The 18,957-nt window shown below is 45.3% G+C and overlaps 1 protein-coding gene across 1 annotated transcript in view; it reads left to right on the plus strand.

Moving 5' to 3' along the window:
* Nucleotides 1–1,279: 1,279 nt before the first annotated feature.
* Nucleotides 1,280–18,957, plus strand: part of ANKH (ANKH inorganic pyrophosphate transport regulator) — a 99,288-nt gene continuing 81,610 nt past the window's right edge. The window contains exon 1 of the mRNA XM_069004005.1: nt 1,280–1,924. Within this exon, the coding sequence (XP_068860106.1) occupies nt 1,829–1,924 (96 nt within the window). The 5' untranslated portion in view covers nt 1,280–1,828. The remainder of the gene's footprint in view (nt 1,925–18,957) is intronic.

The raw sequence follows: 18,957 nt of genomic DNA on the forward strand, positions 1-18,957 counted from the left end.
AGGTTTGCTCTCTTGTAAGCATTTGAGTTTGCTCCCCGGTGCTCACAACGACGGCTGTTCCAGCTCAAGGATTGCTAGGTGAGACAAACTCCAGTTGCAGGAAGGAAAAACCTCCAGCACAACTGGGGATGACTTTGCCAAAACACCTCAGGAGCCAGGAGCTCCTTCACTCCAGCCCCACCCCACAGCCTGTCACGCGTCTACCTGGGATTTTCAGAGCTCCTCTGCTGTTGACTCTCCAAATATGTGGAGTGGTGCTTGGTCATGGGAACATTTTAGTATAGTTGTCTTTGGGAGAAAGAGGCTTTGCAGCACTTCTCTGCTGGCCACTGCTCCTCTGAGAATCAGATACAAGTATCTGATACCTCACAGGGTTCCCACCTTCCCAAAATATTTGCCAGTTCTCCTGGAAGGGGGCAAGGTGAAGGTAACACCATAAACCTAAGTGCCCCAGCGAAACTCAATTACAAAGAAACCTTGAAACCACCCTGCAATTTTGAAAATGCTGAGAAACTTCTGCAAGTCTTTCGGAAGGGGGTTGGTTTCCCATCTTTCTCCCACCCTTAGGCTGGCAAAATCTTGTGGTTTGCCAAGGTCCCGGCTCAGAAGGCAGCCAGTGCCCCAGCCAGCGAGGGCCCTCCTGCAAGCTCCCTTGGGCCACAAGCGCATTCCTTTGCCCAGAGCTCAGGCAGAGATCTTGAAAGATTGAAGATGTTGCACTGCCAAACGTTCAAGATTTATTTATTTCAGGTGTTCGACCAGAACAGCTGTGGGTCAGACACATTGGTCGACGCCTCGTTCAGGACCCCCACCTTTCCTGCAGCTCCACGAGTGGCCCTGCCCGAGGCCCGAAGCCCACGGCCAGGGAACGCCTTCCCTTGCCCCCGGCTGCACGAGGAGGGCGAGGGGCGCGCAGATGTGGGGAAGCCCACAGCGCCCGTGGGGCCCGGCGGGGCGAAGGGGTGCGGACAGGTGCCGAGCCCGGCCCGGCCCGGCGCCGCCACGGCCGCGGGCGAGGGGCGCAGCGCGGCCGCTCCGCCGTCGGGAGGAGCCGCTCGGTGCCGCTCTTTCCCCCAGCGCCGCCGCCCGTCTGCGAGCGTGTGTCAAACCCACGTGCTCCGCCAGCCCGCGCACCGGGAGCGGCGCCCCGCGGCCGGGCCCCGCCGCCGGCCCCGCACCGCCCCGCGCGGGGACCTCCGCCGGCGGCCGCGCCGCACCGCGGCCTGCGCCGTCCCCGCGGCAGCGGGGAGGAGGAGGAGGAAGAAGAGGAGGAGGAGGAGGAGAAGGAGGAGGAGGGCGGTGTTTTCCTGCGCGGCGCCGCGGCCGTCGCCCCGCCGCCGGCGAGCGTCAGGCGGGGGGGGGCCCGGCCCGGCCCTTCCCCTGGCCCCCGCGCCCCGAGGATGGCAGCGCTGCCCGCACGAGTGGCTGGCGGCGGTGTCCCTCCTCTTTTTTTTTCCGGCAGCGGCGGCGGCGGCGGCAGCGGCGGCGGATCATTGTTGTGTGGGAGGAGGGCGGCGGGGATGGACTTGATCTCTCGGGTCTCCTGCTGAGGCGGCAGCAGAGCGCGCCCCGCCGCCCAGCCAGCGCCGCGCCGGGCAGGGAGGGACCGGACCGGCCCCCCGCCCGCTCCCCGGCTCTTTATTTTTAGGGGGCTCTGCTGCTCCTCTCCCTCGCCCTTATCTCCCCCCCACCCCCTCCCCGCCCGCACACACGCACAGGGACACGCACGCACCCTCCTCCGGTGCCCTTTCATCCTTCCCCCCCGCCGTCCTGCCGCGCCGTCTCCTGCCACGGCAGATGCGCCGCGGGTCACCGCGCAACTGGGACTATGGTGAAATTTCCAGCGCTCACTAACTACTGGCCCCTGATCCGGTTTCTGGTCCCTCTCGGCATCACCAACATCGCCATCGACTTCGGGGAGCAGGTAAGGCAGCGCCTCTCCGGGGAGCGACCCTCTCTCCCCCGCTCGCCCGCCCTCCCGCAGCTCCGGGCTGGCGCGGTCGGCTCCTCCGCCGGGAAGGAAAGGGAAGGAGAACCGTGCCGAGCCCTGCCCCGCCGTCCTGCCCCGGCTCATCGCGGCGGGCGGGGACTGCGGCCCCTGCGCCGGTGGGGACAGCGGGCAGCCGGTGCCGGCGTGCCTGCCCCGGCGGCCGCCCGAGAGCACGGGCTGCCCCGCACCCCCAGGAGATGCCCGGGGAAGGACGGCGGGGTTTGGGTTGTTTTGGGGATTTTTTCCCCTCTCATTTCAGGATTATATAATCTGAAATTACATAATGCATTGGCCGGGGGCTGGCTGTGGTTTATCCCCGCGCTGACACGGCCGCTCAGGTGCAGCAGCCCCTAGCGCACTGCAGCGCGGCTCGGCGGCGGCTGGAGCGGGGCGCGGGGCGGGCGACCCGGCTGCCGCCGCCCGCTGCCCAAGGGGCGCCGCGGCCCCCCCGCCCCGCCGCGCTGCCGCTGCCGCAGCGGTTCGGCCCCGCCGCCGGGAGCCCCCGCCGCGGCATCGCGGGAGGAGCGCGGCATCCCGCGGGGAGCCGCTCCGCGCCCCCGCGGGGAGGGGGCGACTTCCCGGCGGGGCTCCGAGCAGGTGAGCCTCCGGCTGCACCCCTGCACCGCCCGTGTTCTGTGCGCCTCAGCGCTGCTGCAGTTCTGTAGCGGTGTTGGTGACCTAGGGCTGTCCCCTGGCATGGACACCGAGAAGATAGCCTGGTGTATCCAAACCCGCCGTCAGCCTATCGCCCTGACATGCAGCCATCCCAGTTTGTCCTCCCAATCCCCGCTTGCTGCGTTTGCACCGAGAACATGTTCAGTGCTTGACGTACTCACTCCTCTGCCCGAGCTATCCCCGGTGGGTGCTCGTTTGCCACTGCACTGGGGCGTCGGGGAATCTCTGTTCTCACGTTTCAGTATTTATGACAGTCCAGGCCCCGGTCTTGTGTTAGGCTGCACTATATAGGACCTGTCGTTACATTTTTAGTAGGATGGTATACACTACTACTTGCTCACAAGTGTTAAACTGGGCAGCCACACTAGGTATTGCACCCCAAATAGCTTTATCCTTGTCCTAAGTCACTCGGTTTGGCTAAGAGGAATAGACACTTGCTCCCGTGCTTCTTGAGCAAAGATACCAGAAAACTAGTGGGTACTTTCAAGCATTAGTAAAGAAGAAAGTGAAAGGAAAAATATTACAGTGGGAAAAAATAGCTAACATTAATCATATGTTTGTCATGTCTGTGTCAATTGCATTTTGATTCCTAGTCCTTTCAATAAAGAGTGATACTAAAAAATACAATTCCATCCTTATCTAACAATTACATGCTTTCCTACTAAGTCAGTCTTCTCTAAAACATACTGGGGGGTGGGGGAAAGGGAAATCTAAATATAGAAATGACAAAGGAAAAGGTGATTTAAATGCTAATAACTATGCCATGTTAATAACATACAGTAGAAGCTAAATTGAAGGCAGTGCACTCAGCAAACGGAGTATGACAGGTGCATTCATACAATTTGCTTCATACAAGGTCAGCTCGATTCAAGATAAATGTCAGCCTATAAAAAACCATCCCCTTGGCTTCAGTGTGCTCTGAACCAGGATTTCAAAATTTTGTGAGTAATTTTATAAGTGAGGGGCCTTCTGTCTGTCTGGGTACACAGGAGGGATGTTAATCTGTGGAGTATACATGTAAACACTTAAGCAACTTTGACAGCGCCAGGGACAAAAATATCTTAGAAAATTTGTTTTGTTTGATAGCCAAGTAATAGGATTGGCCCTTCAGGAGAGTTGGGGTTATCCCTTGTCTCAGATGACAGCTTGGGGAGGTATTTAACTGAAAAGGGAGAAATCCAGCCTGCTAGAACTCTAACTTCTTTCAGGAGCAGAAACTGGAAATATATTTCCATTTAGGTAAGGCTGGTACAAAAACTAAGGAAACTGAAGCAGGAGCAAAGCTACACCAGGTCTGAAGGTTCTTCTTACAGACAAAAGGACAGTGATTTTATTTTCCTCCATGTAATACATGAAGTTACTTTTTGCACTTGTAGGACATTACTGTTGGACTTGTGAGGCTGAAAGTACATTGACTCGCTGAGCCAGTCACCTTTCTGCGTTACAAAATTGTAATAATTTTAATGCCAGGGCTGAATAGAAGCAACGTAGAAGACTGGGTGTGCCAATAGATAGCTCTGCAAAGGCTGTGGTACCCCTTCCTGTGAATGTATCCTGCAGATAAGAAAGATTTTTAAGAATGATAAGGGAAGTAATATTTGCATGAAGTAGTGTTACTTGCACTGGACAATACTCTAAAAGAGATAGGAGAACTACACGTCAGAAGTAAGAGATTACTAAAAAAATTAGGGAGAGAATGGACCTTGCCTGACCAGGGAAGAAGAGATGTGTAAGAAATGCTGTAAGTCATAAACCCTTTTGATGTATGGTGTTCATACATTGCTCCCTCAAGTGGGGAGAATATTTGGAAGTAGAGCATTCAAAGCAGAGCCTTCTTAGCAAAACCTTATACTGTTAGCTATCTGAGATTGAAAAATGAGAAACAAAGAGAATTATACCTTTTTTTTTTCCTATTACCTTGAGAGGCTTTTCAGGGTACTGAGTAGTTGTAGTCAATAGCAGACATCGCTAGAAAATTACCAGGTCATTGGTATGCAGCTGCCTCTAGGTTCTTGCTACTTTAAAGGAAATTTACAGTAAGGCTAAAGAATGTTTGTAGACCATAGGTTAAGGCTGTCACCGTTGCCCCATATAAGATGCTTGGTATGGCAAGCATGTTTAGTTTACAGGAAGTAAAAAATGCTGGCTCAGTGCTTAAGAGCTAATAAGCTCTGCTCATGAAGTCACTTCCAGGACCACTATAACCAGTAAAGAGCCTCCTATTGACCCCTGGACTTTAATCCAAGGATGCCTTAGGACAAGGCTATATTACAATGTTACTCCAATTTAGTGAGCTGACCTCATTTCCTCACCTCATAAGATCTCTTAGACAAATAGCTGATTTTTTCCCTCTACTAAAAAAGGTAATCCTGATGCATGACCAGGTAAATGACCAGAATATTAGAGAGATAAACCATTTCTAACCTACTTTCTTGATTTCCTTCTGCGACCCATTTCCAATTTATTTACAGTGCTGCATGGCTTTTATGAAATTAAATACTACATAGCTTTCTTCTTAAGAGTATGGCCTTCAGCAAAATAGTCCCAAATATTTTGGTTAAACGTTCCTTCTCCATTCAAATCTGTGTCTCTGTATGTCAGTAATGTGTGTGTTCATGTGCACACATCTCTTTTTCTCTAGGTATACGCATGCACACACAAATATACACAGTAGAGCATTTTCATCCCAAGAGCTTAACACCACCAGAAGAGAGATGGCCCTTTCATTCTGCCATCGATGACATTCAACTCTCAACATCTCTCCCTGAGATTCATAATAATTGCTGTTGTATTTAAAGCTCAGTCGTCAGAGAGCAGAGTTTGCATTAAAAATTCCGGCTCCCATGAAAAATGCTGGATGTACTTGCTTAGAAATAAATAAATAAATAAATAAATGCCTCCCATGTGATGGAGAACAACGCAACCTCAAACAACTCAACCAGCAAATAACAACATCGCTACCCTGTGGGCTCAAAAATCCGTCACCACCCACATCAGTTTTCCTTTTAACACAGTTTCAGAGCTGCTCACATATGTTGTGGTGGCCTGGCTCGAAACATACGCATGCATTTGCATCAGCATTGTTACAAGGGGGGAAAGCTGAGGTGTGCATGAATTCTCTTTCTCAGAAGCACAGAATCAACCATAGGGAGCGCTAAATACAGTTTGCAAGTGTGGCTGGTTACTCCCTCGGATGCTCATGGGGTGGCAAAGGCCAGGCAGAGAGCAGTTATTTCACTCTCAAGGCTTGTCTGCAGTAGTCCCTTAATTATCAGTGGGAACGCCAGGAGGGGCTTTTTGTTTGGGGTATTTTGTTTAAACTTTGTAGCTATCATGTATCGAGCCCCTGGATCATTAGTTTGTGTCGCTGTCAGTAGCTGTTGGCCGGGCAGTTTAACTTGCCAGCATAACTTAAGTATGCAGACACGGTGTTCAGTGGCTTGTGGGCCCTTGGAAACTAAACCCGAGCAAGCGCAGCCCTGCTGCCTCCTTCTCCAGAGGTCATTCAGGTGCTCTGGTCCTGCAGAGAAGTTGCCATACATTGCCCACGTTGTAGTGTTTGAGATCCAGCAGGCGAGCCATAAAGGAAATGCTAGATGTTTTAGATTCCAAATTATTTTGCAGTAACTGCTGTTTTTTTCTTGTATTTGATTGGGGGGTTTTGGCTGGTTTTTTGGCTGGTTGTTTTTGTTTTTTTTTTTTTTTTTTTACTTAAAAAAAGAAAGTTGCCAGAAAAGGAGAACAAGTCATGAATAATGTATCAAAAAGAATTAGTGAGCTTATTGTCTGCCCATGCCATTTGCAAACTTAGTAGGGGGTTAAACATTTTGATTAATGCCTTATGAAGCTCGGTTTTGGGGTAAGCATTATTGTCTGGACATTCAAAACAAGTAATGGGAGAGTTCACATTCCCAGCTGTTCACCAGGGATTTGTGCCAAGTTGTGTAACCTTTCCGTGGCACAGTTTCCCTGCCTTTGAAGTGTGCCTAGACACCTACCTGTATGTAGATGTAATGAAAATTCATGTGTCAGAAGCACTCTGAGATGAAAGGTGCTGTATGAGTGCAAAGTACTCCTGTTATTGATGTTGTAAGAGGTCAGGGACTCGTTTAAATGGTGTAGGACTTTAGTACCATATAAACAAGAAAGCTAACAAGGTCCTATAATTGGTGTACAACATGACTGTATGTTATTACCACAACCGCATTACTAATAGGGTATGCTGATGGAAATGTCCTGTTTATTTTAAATGAATGTGAACCACACAGCATTTTAAATTAAATTTAGATGAAATTATGTTGAAGAAGGAAACATGTACAGAGTAAACTATCAACAGAAGTTATTTTGTTGTTATTGTTTTCCATGGCATTATTTTGAAGTAGTTTCTCTTGCAGAACTGACAAGCCAAAAAAGGAAATAGCTAGGAATGACCACTGAAATACATCCAGCTTTCCTGTTTAGCGTGAGCAAATCCAAGTGAGACCCTCTATGAAGGATTGAAAACCAAACCACATACACCAGAAGTAGTAATTTTCAGAGTTTATACTTCAGCACTGTCTCCAGAGACTTTTCTGTAAGCAGCGCAGCTTTACTTCCCTATGTATGCCAGCCTGAGCCCTCCAGCCCTAGCTCCTAAGTGGTCATCTGTCAAGCACTGGAGGTTTTCACACCAGTGCTAGATGGGCTCTAGACCATGTGGACAACTCTTGAGACTACCCTAGAGGTTAATTAGGCTTATCTGTCTGTGTTAGTGCAGCGGGCGTTAGACCCCAGGCGCTGCATTCACCACTCGCACAGAGCATTTGCTGGCATTTCACAGCAAGCAGTGCATGCTGAGATCTGGGAAGAAGTCAAAGATCTCATAAACCATTGCAGATAAAAGCCAAATCTCAACAAAGCGCTAATGTTCTTAAAGCTGACAAAGACTTACTCCTGGCAGCTAAACCAATATGTATTTGCATTTTATAGCATGCAAGGTACAAAATAAACAGGTTATGAAGAGCACTGGGGCTATCACTACTGGAGATTTCACATGGTACTAGAAATTATGAGAATGAACCTACTAATGAGGTGTCCATTCCCTGCAGTGCTCCATGTTGCCATAGTGTAAAATACATAATCTTGAGCTAGGACTTGTTTAGCTTCATTTGTCAGAACCTTCCCTTTTTTTATCTTGCTCTCTCCTTCCTTCACAAAACCATCCAGTTCCCTGCCTCCCATCTCCCATGGCTGTGTCAGCTTGGCTCTAAGGACCTCTCTGGACTTTCTTATGCTTCACTGTTAAGAACTGGCAGGTTTTGTACTTGATGATAACCATTCAGCATGTCTGAAGGAGTTTGCTATCTATAGAGCTGTAGAGATAGCTTATTTTCAGGACAGGTTGGAAGGAGGGAGGGAAAAGCAACTCCATGCAGCCACTTTTTAATGAAGTATTTTAATTAATCTCAAAACTGTAAATTCAGATAATTGTTGCCCACCAGGTTGCTGGAGAATAAAACTTTGAGGTCTGTGGGATGGAAACAATTCTCTCTACCAGAAGATTAACTCATGCAGTGGGAGACAAGGCTCATTTAGAGCTTTGCCAAGCAGTCCCAGTTCCCAGTCTCTAGGCTGGAGGGCCCTCTCTGGAGATAACTCCAGACATAATATCATTAGATATCCACTGAAAAAGGTTCTATGGGTAACCAAATACTTCTCATGCTTATTTCAGAGATAAGGCTTCTCCTCCCTATGCCAGTGAAAATCTGGAAGACTGACAGCATCAGGAATTGAAATCAGGAGTTGAAAATACTCCAAGCCTAATTTTAAAACATGGGTTCAAAACTGAAATTTGAAAGGGTTTTGAACCCTTGTATTCTGTATCATGTTGAGAAATCCCCGAAGTAAAACTTTAGGTTGTGAACTGACCATTTGATTTGTTTCGGGGCTTTTCTTGTTTATTTCTTTTGGCTGCCTTTTTCTAAAACCAAGAAAGCTGATTTCTCTTTACATTTGCTTTGGTCTGAGCTGATTGCTTTTTAATCATTGCTCATTTTGCTGCTGCCTGAAGAACTTGGTTGTATACAAAGGCTTATATGACAGGGCCAATCTTATGACTGAAGATAAGTGTCTTTTTATATGCAAAGAAGGCATACACTCAAGGCTCCAGCTCTGAAAGTGCAGTTCCTATCTTGATCCTAGAAAAGACATTTCTCTGTCTTTGTGTGAGTTTCATCAGTTCTAAAATAGTGATGTGTTTCACAAGGCAGTTACAAAGTATATTCCTTCATATTTGTAAAACATGGATGTAAGTTGCTGTATAAATAGAAAATTTAAATATATCTGCCAGCTCATGCAGAAAATTCCATGCATAAAACTGAGCAATTCCAAACAGACTTTGCTTTGCAGCTACTTTGAGAAATCTGTGATGTTTTTAAATAGCAGATATTACTGCTGAGCTCGTCCTGCTTAAATGACATATCAGAAAATGTGTTTCTTAGAAAAATACATGAAATTTGTAACTATCTTAGATTTTAACAAGCTAATTTAATCAGCTATTGATACCTCATGCTCTTTGTACTTGGAAACCTGTGAATTTTGGGGTGAGGGAAACAGGAATGTTAATATGCAATTAGATCATCAGATTGCACTTCTTTCTGCTTGCTCGATTTTCTACTGACATGATATTGCTGTAGCTATGGTTTTAGACACCACCACTGTCTCTTGAGATAACTATTAGATAGAGAATTAAAAAAGAACCAGCATAAGAGATGTGAATGACCAGTGCACTTCAGTGTCCGAAAGAGCAAAGCTCTGCAGTTCTCCCATCTTCTGTCTCCTCTACAGTATCACCTCTCTTTCAGATTTTCCACAGAACTTCACTACCTTGCTATGAAGTTTTTCTACATGTGCAGTTTTTTTCTTGATGAGTTCCCTCCTGATGTAATGTAGAATAAAAGAGCCTGCATGAAACATTAACTAAGAATAATTCCAGGTGTAAATATTCATTTTGTTCCAAAGAGGGCTGAAGTAGAGCATTGTTATTTGCAAAGGCACAGTTGATTTCCACAGCTTTTGCAAGAGCATTCTAAAAAAGGACAAAGGAAAAATACTGGAGAGTAAGGAGCAGGTTGTTGAAAAATAAGTGCACAAGGGTGTGAAATCTCTCAAGTACCATTTTAATTATTTTACCAAAGATGATGCAAAAAATTCACTGTTCCTGTTTTGGCTGGAGTGCTACTGTTGAAGAAAGGGTGGTCACTGTTGCCCAACAAGTCCAGTTTGCTTTACTGATGTAGTGGTTCAGCAAGAGTTCAGCTTTTAGTGTGGGAAGTGAATAAACTGCAAGGCACTACTTATTTTCAAGTGTTTTGCTTCACATAGTGTTTCTGCATTGTTAAGGCAGTTTTTTCCAACCCTTTTCAATTTTGACAGCCCAGAAAATTTTCAGTGGAGTGCAGAGAAAATTCACATGCATAGGAGCTGGAGAGCCTACATGGTTTTATATTTCTTCATTACCTGTTTCCAACTCCTTGTAAACATTCCCTGAGGTACAGGGTTCTGTGGGGCTGAAATCTCACCAAACCAAAGCATGTGTGTGCTAGTCTGTTTGCTGACAAGTACATTTGAAAGGCTTTTGACTGGGAGATGGTCTGTCTTCTGGCCTTCTTACCTATGTTTTGTATTTGAATTAGTGAATGAAGTCAAATGCAGGCTGCACCTGAACTTTAATGTGCTGTCATGGGTTTTGCCTGTGCTGGCTGAAGAATGCGGTAGTGCCTGCCAGCTGGGACTGATTTTTTTCCTTCATCAAGTCCAATGTGCAGCCTGTGTAGGTATAAGGGGTGCAACCACATCACCCAGTGTTCTTCCATTGTTTTTTAAAAGATGGTGTTTGACATCTACTTTCCTGAAAATGCAGGTTTTATATCTCGATTTTATTTGGCTCTTTTTCCTGTTTGCTTCCTACTCACACCTCCTTCCTTCTGCTGCATACCAGTGACCAATACCTTATTTTTGTAACCTCTGTGTTAGTATACAGTAGCTGCTATTCCTGTAGCCATAGATAGCTAAGGTGAGGTAGCCTCTGATCCACCTCTGGCAGCTTCTCTCCTCAAGGCAAAGGCTTTCCTTGCCACAGCATACCAATGTGCTCCTAGAACTTGGCAGCCTTTGATCTCAAATCTGCTGTCCTGCAGATGGAAGACAGATTCTTGAACAAGTCCATCATTGCCATTTCCTCTGTCAGCATCTTAGCAATTAAAAAACCTTTAGGCCATTTGAAAAGAAAATGAATTGTTAGCAGTATCACAGGGTGGGACGACACTTCACATTTTTGGTTCTGTTGAGAGGGGAAAAAATGTCAGTTACGCAAGAGGAAAGATTATAGAAGTGAAGCATTTATAGCTTGGATGGAAAAGGGAGTTTGATAACCATCTGCAGTTGTATGAACTGTGCTGTGGTCATGAAGGAGAGGAAAGAGGAAATGAGGTTACCTAGGTCACTGCTGTGGAGAAGAATGTGGCAGGAGCGGTGAGAAAGATTGGGGTGGTAAACAGAGTTTAAACTGAAAAGATTTCCAGATGATTTTCCAATTAAAAAGCAGAAGTTTTTCCCTCTCACACTTTACTTCCTTCTACATGTGGCACAGAGAGTGCTGACCTTTAGACAACATTAGGTGGTGATCACTGTAAAGTGCTGTACATGATGGGTCAAACCTGAAGACCACATTTTCTGGTGAGGGAGACAACCAGTTTGAGAACCTCATCCTCCTCTAAGACATTCAGTGCATTCTAGAAGGGCATTGTAGTTACAGGCTCTTACTAAGGTAAAGTGTAAAAAACCTGCCAGTAAGAGGTGAGGAATTTCTTTTATTAATAATTGGTGGTCATAATACAGTTTTCTCACAGCACCCTGTTTTTCACATGCTGCCTCCCAGATTCAGCATACAGAAAGCACTTGCTAGGGAGAGAAACCAGAGCTACCTAGCTAGTGGAAGTATTGACTGTGAATCCTTGTCTTGTTCCTTTTAGAAGCATTCCCTGGAGGCAGCATGCCCTTTGCTACCCAGGTGAGCAATACACTGTGTTAGGGTCTCCGTGGCAGGGCTGAGGGGAAAACATCCAAGCAAAACAAGCATATTGAAATGCAGGAGCCTTTCCAGTATGAGAGAAGCAGAGTGTTGAGATGTCCTCAGTGTGGAAGTAAGGGAGATATTAACTCTGCTTTTTCGCTGGAGGCTTGCTGAGTTTTTTAAAGGCATAAACTGCCGGGAGACAAGACTTGGCAAGCACAGGGGAGGTTTCAGTCCTGTGGTCCCATATGCTATATGTCCACAGCCCTGCAGCCTTTCTTGACCTTTCTCAGTTACCCTTTCTTACTGTCTTCCCAGTTCAGTTCTTTGGGTTCTTTGGTTGGTTGTCCCATGGGTGCTGGAGTGTATTAGTTATACAGACATCTCTGTGGCTTTGTTCCCAGACTGGGGCCGCAGTGCAGCACCTCTCCCTAATTGCTACCAGGGAGCCCATCCATGTTGCCCTCATCCTGTTACTGGCTTGGGTAATTTATTCCATCATTCCATCCCCCTTCCTCCTCCACTGTGTCATTTTGGATATGACTTTGAACATTAGAATTATTTGCAACCTACTCAGCCCAAGAGGCCATCTAAGAAGATGGGGTCACACCAGCCACCAACTCTGCCCAACGGAAGTGAAAATGCCAGGTGACTTGACATCTCTGGTCATTTTTCTCTGCACTTCAGCAGCACATAACAACTGGTAATGCAGGCCTCCAAATTTAGTGCGACAGCACTGTCAGCTTCCCCTGTAGTTATGTTGGGTCATAACAATTTTGCAATCTTAAGCATTCACTTTAAAAGAGGAAGAAAATCCAAACCACACAACATTTTTCAGCTTATTAAAGCACCAAAGGCAGTCATTCGCTGAAAGCTTTTTTTGTCACAGGTAAACATGTTTTTCACATGCTGCTTTAAGACACACATGCTCATGCATATGTATGAGGTGTGTTGTGAGCAGGAGACTGCCTTTGTAGGAGAATTATACACTGAGTGGTGCTAAAGTACTGTGTTGCTTACTACTGACTTACATCCAAGACTGTAAGGTCAAGGAAATAAGGAGATGGGCTGTAACTGCACATGTACCTGAGGTGTTGCTTATAGTTTGAGCCATCTCTGGTTACATGTTGCATGTGCAAATGCTGTTTTGTTTTTGAATCAATGGTTTTGTACATGGATTTTATCTTTCCAAAATGTGACCTTGGGAGCACTCCTGATCACTGCACCACTGTTCTTTATATACTTGTGGGCAGTCATTTTGCTTCAGAGTGTTTTATTTCAAAGCATGAAAGCATGACGACCTTTCAGCGTTCACAGTCCTGTTCTTATATGAGCTTTCTGAGATGCAGTCAACGGTCTGCTGGTTAGGACATGCTCCAGCATTGTAATAGTCTTGGGAAGAGCTTTCATCAGCAGTGCCTTCTGGATCTAATATATAAGTAGTTTGGGATTTTTCTGTTAATACAGTGCAGAGACCAGTGTTTCTGTCTTTAAATAAATTCATGATAAATCACAGCAGGTATCCTGCTTGACATTTTCTTAGTCTAGGCTTGACCTGTTGGTGAGCTTTGAGTCGCTGTCCAGAAAAGGCCAGTGTCATTGTGGGCTAGCTTTTCCAAATCACAGCATGCCATTTTTGTCAGCTGCAAGCTCCTACCACTTTGTGGGTGGTTGCATCACTGAGGAGAAAATAGCTAACGAAGGCACAATCATTGCCTCGGGACTTTGTCAAGGAAACCTCATGTGAAGTTACATACTTGTGACTTTGAGCTCCAGGGGTTTGGTTATGCTTGCAGTAATCTGCAGATGTGGGGTGTGCTGTATTCTGTGTGCATCCAGAGATTGAAAGAGGAAATGAGTGCTAAGAAAGAGAGGTTTAGATCAAGAGGGAAGCTGTCTGAAAGAGAAAAGCCTGACATCTTTAGCTTCAGAAATATCAGCACATCCCAGAAGTCCTGGGTCATGAAAGCTTTTCACTGCATTGGAAGGGCTGAAATGCTCCAGTCAAAGTGACTGTGGGGCCATAATTTCATCACTAATATCTTGCTGAATAGCAAACTAGAAACTTTTCCCTCTGTCCTTCTGCTGGAAGTCTAAGGCAGACAAAGGAGGCATGCCAGTGCAAGTTTAGCTTAATGAGAAGACCATCAGGCTCTATATGACCAGCACTGAGAAGAATGTCAAATCAATACTTGTCCAGCTGGTGATAAAGGATAACCTGAGCTTAACTGTAGAAATAAATGGAGGAAAAAATATGACTCACTAATGTCCTTGGCCTTTTTTCATGAACAGAGAATAGTAGCAGCACGTGAAACCATTAGATATGAATACAGTCTCTTGAGAGCTCTGAGTATGGAGTGCTATGACAAGAAATAAGCAAATTGGCTGGACAGGGAAGTGGTTTTGTCTGCATCCAGAAGAACAAAGAATATTTGAGTTTGTTGGTTTGGTTTTTTTCACTCTTAACGTGCTTATAGCATTAGGGAACCCTAAGCACTGTTCTGCTTTGCAGTTGACACAGCATGGGGGTGAGGGATGCACAGACAGGTTGGAACAATTACAAGAAGGGATTAGTAGCTGTTTTGCAAGAGGTTACTATTGCAACTTCTGGGAGTTGGTTTCAAAGGCAGCTGCAAGCATGAATGTCTCTTATTTGCTTTCCATGAAGAATAGTGCCTCTATAGTCTCTTGACATTTAGAATCAAATACCTCTACACTTTCCTTCTTTCTGTTTTGGACAGATAAGATTCTATAACCTCAAATCTTCTGTGTATATCCCTTTGTTTTGCAATTCCTTTGTGAAAGAAAGAAAACAACCATTGAGAAAGAGAGAAACAGGATATAAAAATAAGGAGCTGCACTCAATTCAATCCTTTTTTTTTCTTCCACTGAATCCCTGTGTGGCAGTGCAGTGATGCAGCACTATAACCAACAGTCTGGCATCTGCAGCCTGCCAAGCTGAACCCTGAAGGATCAAGCATCATCAATCTCATCTTTTATTGTCTGGTTTTGGCTCTTTGTTTATACATATTTATTTAAAACTGGGGATTTTTTAGTTTCAGCCCTTGGCTGGGACCTCCTATGCCCTGCTGTAGTTGGTGGCCCTGGACAGCTCCTGTCCCTTTACCTTGTCATCCTGTCCCCTATTTACTGCCCTTTTTTTAGTCCACAGTAGCCTGTAAGCTTCAAATACCTGCTTCTCTTCTGTCTCCTCTGCTTTTCCTTTTCTGTGCCTGTCCACAGGCTGCCTCCAAGGCACATCCCATTGCTGTTTGCAGACAAGCAGCCCACAGTTAGTATGGCAGCAAGGTGCCCACTGCCTGCCCCCAACAGATTCCTTCCTTGCAAACAAGAGGCCTGGTTCAGCAAAAGAAATGCTTAGTTAGAACTCTTTTTTATGTTTGTGGGCTTTAAATATAGGCCTCACTTAAGCTCATGTACAGGTATTTATCTCATATGAGGCAGCCAGACTTCAAATGAAGAATGTGACCTTTGTAAAGCTGCAAGGCTTTTATCTAGCAGAGGGTCCATGCTTGCCTCTTCTCCTGCACACATGCAGTTGTGGTACCAGGCAACATGCTACCCAGCTGTATGTGTTCCTCCTTTGACATCCCACCATGTCGGAGCCAGGTCCATCTGGTTCAGATACTTTTGCTCTAGGACTGGCATGTCACCGTGCTGCCGAGGCATGGCTGTGACTACTTCACCACTTGACCTGTGGCTCCCTCTCGTCCGCACCCAGGTGGCTTGTTTTGAATTCCTGCTCAGCACGATGCCATGTAGGAGAAGCAGTGACATTTTTGTCCCTGTATGCTGGTGTCTGATGGCACATGATAAATGCCTGGTGTCCTCACTGGTGGCTTTTTTAAAAGACCTTGCAAACAAAGGTCAGGGTGATTATTCTCACTAAGTCTTAAAGCCAGTTTCTGGATCACAGATGAGAATAGCATTGCCTGCATTTCCCACATACCTGTTCATCCTGCTGTTAGGTCTCATTGCTGTGGCTGACCAGGAATGTTTTCTTACCTGCATGGCCAGAGATAAAGATGTTGGAGTGCTGCAAGAATCTGATCTCAACAAAGTCCCTTTTGGATCAGAGAGCACTTCTGCTTTTTGGTGTATTCTTTCAAAGACAATCCTTTGAGGAAACCTGGGAGAAGCATGTCAGACTCAGTCAGTAGTACATGGGCATGAATATAATGTGCAGAGAGGTCCAGGTGTTGTGAAGATGCTCACTGTAGGCTTCAGACAGAAACGTTCCCATTGTGAATCTGTGCATCACTTGAGGGACTCTGATGTTTGTGACCATTTTTAACATTATAAATATTTTTTAAATGCTATATATAATTTGTCTTCAGACATTTTCAGGTCATAACTAAAATACTAGGCTTGTTCCAAATTAGAGATGGATGGCATGAATAGCACAGTGTGAGTCAGACCCATCACATGTTCTAAATTAAACTTGTGCTGAGCCAACATTGATCTTAAGCCTCTTTCTGAAAATCTCCCTATCTTACAGAAATTGCTGATCATGTTTCTAAAGAGGTTGATAATGAAGAAAAACTAAAGCAGAAGCATGGAGGACAATTGTATGATGGGAGGACTTAAAACATGCAACTAGGAGAAAGTATTCTGAATAAACAAGTTAGTGAAATAACAGCTTCAGTAGCAGATGGGTTTTGGCTTGCCTAGCACTGTTAAGAGTTCAAATTGCAAACCTCTAATGTTGCTGGAGCAGGGTTGTCTCCTAATGAATACAGATAGGTGTTTCCCTACCTAGGCATTGCAAGCTGCCTGAATTATAACCACAAAGGGCTCCTGTTTTCTTGGGGGGGAAAGAAGAGTTATGAGGGTAACATAAAGATCAGAAGATTGGAGGTCTTGGAGGATTTATCTGATGACCTGTTCCCCAGTAGAGGTAAGACATGCTTTAAGTGAAATTTCGCCTGGGATACTTTGCACAGTTCTGGTCATACATACTTAAGGCAGGTCAGTTCAACCTGGTTCAAAAGATTAGGCAAAAGAAACCCCAGCTATTAATTTCTCCTTGTGTTTTTCATCATCTTATCTGAGAAGGTAATATGGAAAGGTTTTGGTTTCTGTAGCCCAGCAAAGAAAGGTAGAGTGTGATTGAGGTGTTTGTCTGTGAGGGAGATGGGATTGTGTTTTCTCATGGGAAGATGGTAGCCTACCTGCAAACAAGAGGAAATTGAGTAGCAACATATGACTTTGAACAGACAATGAGTGCTTTTAAGCTGGAAATGAGGAAGGCTCCTGGCTACCAGAAGAATGAGACTCTGGAAAGATCAGGGTCAGGAAAGCTGGCCAACTTGTTTTTAAGATTGCGTTAATGAAAGTAATGCTATTGTAGGTGTACCTGGAGCACCACAAAGGACTGAAGCCTACACCCCTGCAAGTTGTTTCCATTCCCTTTGTGAAGGGAAAGTAGTAAACTTCTCAATCTGAATAATCTGAATGCTGTGGTTCTAAAATACTTGTTTTTCAGTATTTCTGCCTTCTTTGAAAGAGGTCATTGCTTACTTGAGACCTTTACAAACCCTGTTCTGTCATAGGAATGATTCCCAAAAACGCAAGGTGTCCCCTCACCCAGGGACACAGAGGCAGGGGGCTGCTTCTGAGGGGCTGACATTGCTGCCTCTGCTGCTGCTGCTGCTGCTGCTGCTGCTGGCGCTGGTGAACAAACGGAGCTCTGTTCATTTTCTGCTCTAGCAGAACGAGCAGGGGGCGGGGAATGGGACAGAAGAAGGATGAGCTCGGGGATGGAGGTTGCTCAATTGAATGAGAAAAACATAATGAGAGAAGACAATGTATATTCAGGTTCATAAAGAAATTCATTCAATGATACATGTTAAACAAAATTTGGAAGGGTTTGCTAATGCCCTTTTATTGCTGTTCACAGGACAGCTTATCTGTTCATTTTTCTGTTTTGCGTGCTAATGATAAATCAAAGCTGATCATCTTGTCATTGCCATTGACCCTGATTTAGGACAATCTAAAACCATAAAATACCTTCCCTTTTTCTCATTGCTTATGTCTTCTCCCAGCATTCCAAATAGCAAGCTGCAGTTGTGATATGAAAATCCTTTTATAGAGGGAAGCTTCCAGACTTGACTTGAGCTTCCAGTATTGAGAGCACTGGAAGAGACATGCTTATCTTTTGTTGGCCAATTTGAAAGTCTCAGTCTGTGTATTTCCATCCATTTGAATTATGTTGCTTTGTCCTTCTGAAAGCAAAGCAGCCATTATTACAGTAATGAGAAAAAAATCTATTACAAGTTTTACAAGACACAGTGCTTTCAAAAATGTGGCATTTTAGAAGTGTGGGCATTAAATTTGTTGGCCTCTGCATAACTGGGCTACTAAGAAGCCATATTGGTGCTGTTCAAGTAAGTTAAAAATGGAATTTTAAAATGTTTTTATGATGTCACTAGAGCAGTGCATGCAATAAGGAGAGCAAATGCTGAAACATGAGAGTTTTAATTCTGTGTCTGAGAGATTCTGCATTTTCATTTGGGTGAGTTGAGGCTGAGGGAAGAGGGACTCTCATTTGACTTGGGGGCTTTGGGATTCTTTTCAGTTTCACCACATACATGCGAGTGTTTGAGCACTGATGAAGCACAGTCCAGTTACTCTGCTGGCAGCAAATGGAAGCAAAAGACCATGAGATGTGTCCTGCCTGCTCTGACCTGTGGCCATCATCGGGCCCTACTCCTTCTTCAGCCCTGCTGAGGAGGGGTGGCCAGGAAGAGGGGTAGGCAAAAGGTTTGTCTCAGTCTGTCACTGCTGTATGTGCAAAGAAGTGAATCCTCTGGCCTTTATGAAGTCTCTTACGTTGACTTTTTTTTTTTTTTTTTTAATCAGGGCAATGTTCATTTTCCCACAAATAAAGTAGCAGATCTGTTTACTTTATACTTACATCCTAGACTCAGGAAGGTTGAAATCTCCCTGCAGCATCACTGTTCCCTTTCATCTCTAATAATCACTCCTCATTGCTACACTAATACATGGGAAAATGGATGCAGATTTGGAATTTCCTTGAATATCTTCACTCCTTGAATAGCCATGATGACCCCTGTAACCATAGATAGGTAACAGTGCCTTTAGAAAGTAGAAAACTGATTTCTTTCTTCCCCAGTCTTTTTTAAAGACTGGTCTTTTTCATTCACTCTTGGTAGTGAATTAGGAATTTGCTGTATCATTGTTAACTAAGCAAAATAAA

This window comes from Aphelocoma coerulescens, chromosome 2 (assembly GCF_041296385.1).
Source record: "Aphelocoma coerulescens isolate FSJ_1873_10779 chromosome 2, UR_Acoe_1.0, whole genome shotgun sequence".
Classification (NCBI taxonomy): Eukaryota; Metazoa; Chordata; class Aves; order Passeriformes; family Corvidae; genus Aphelocoma; species Aphelocoma coerulescens.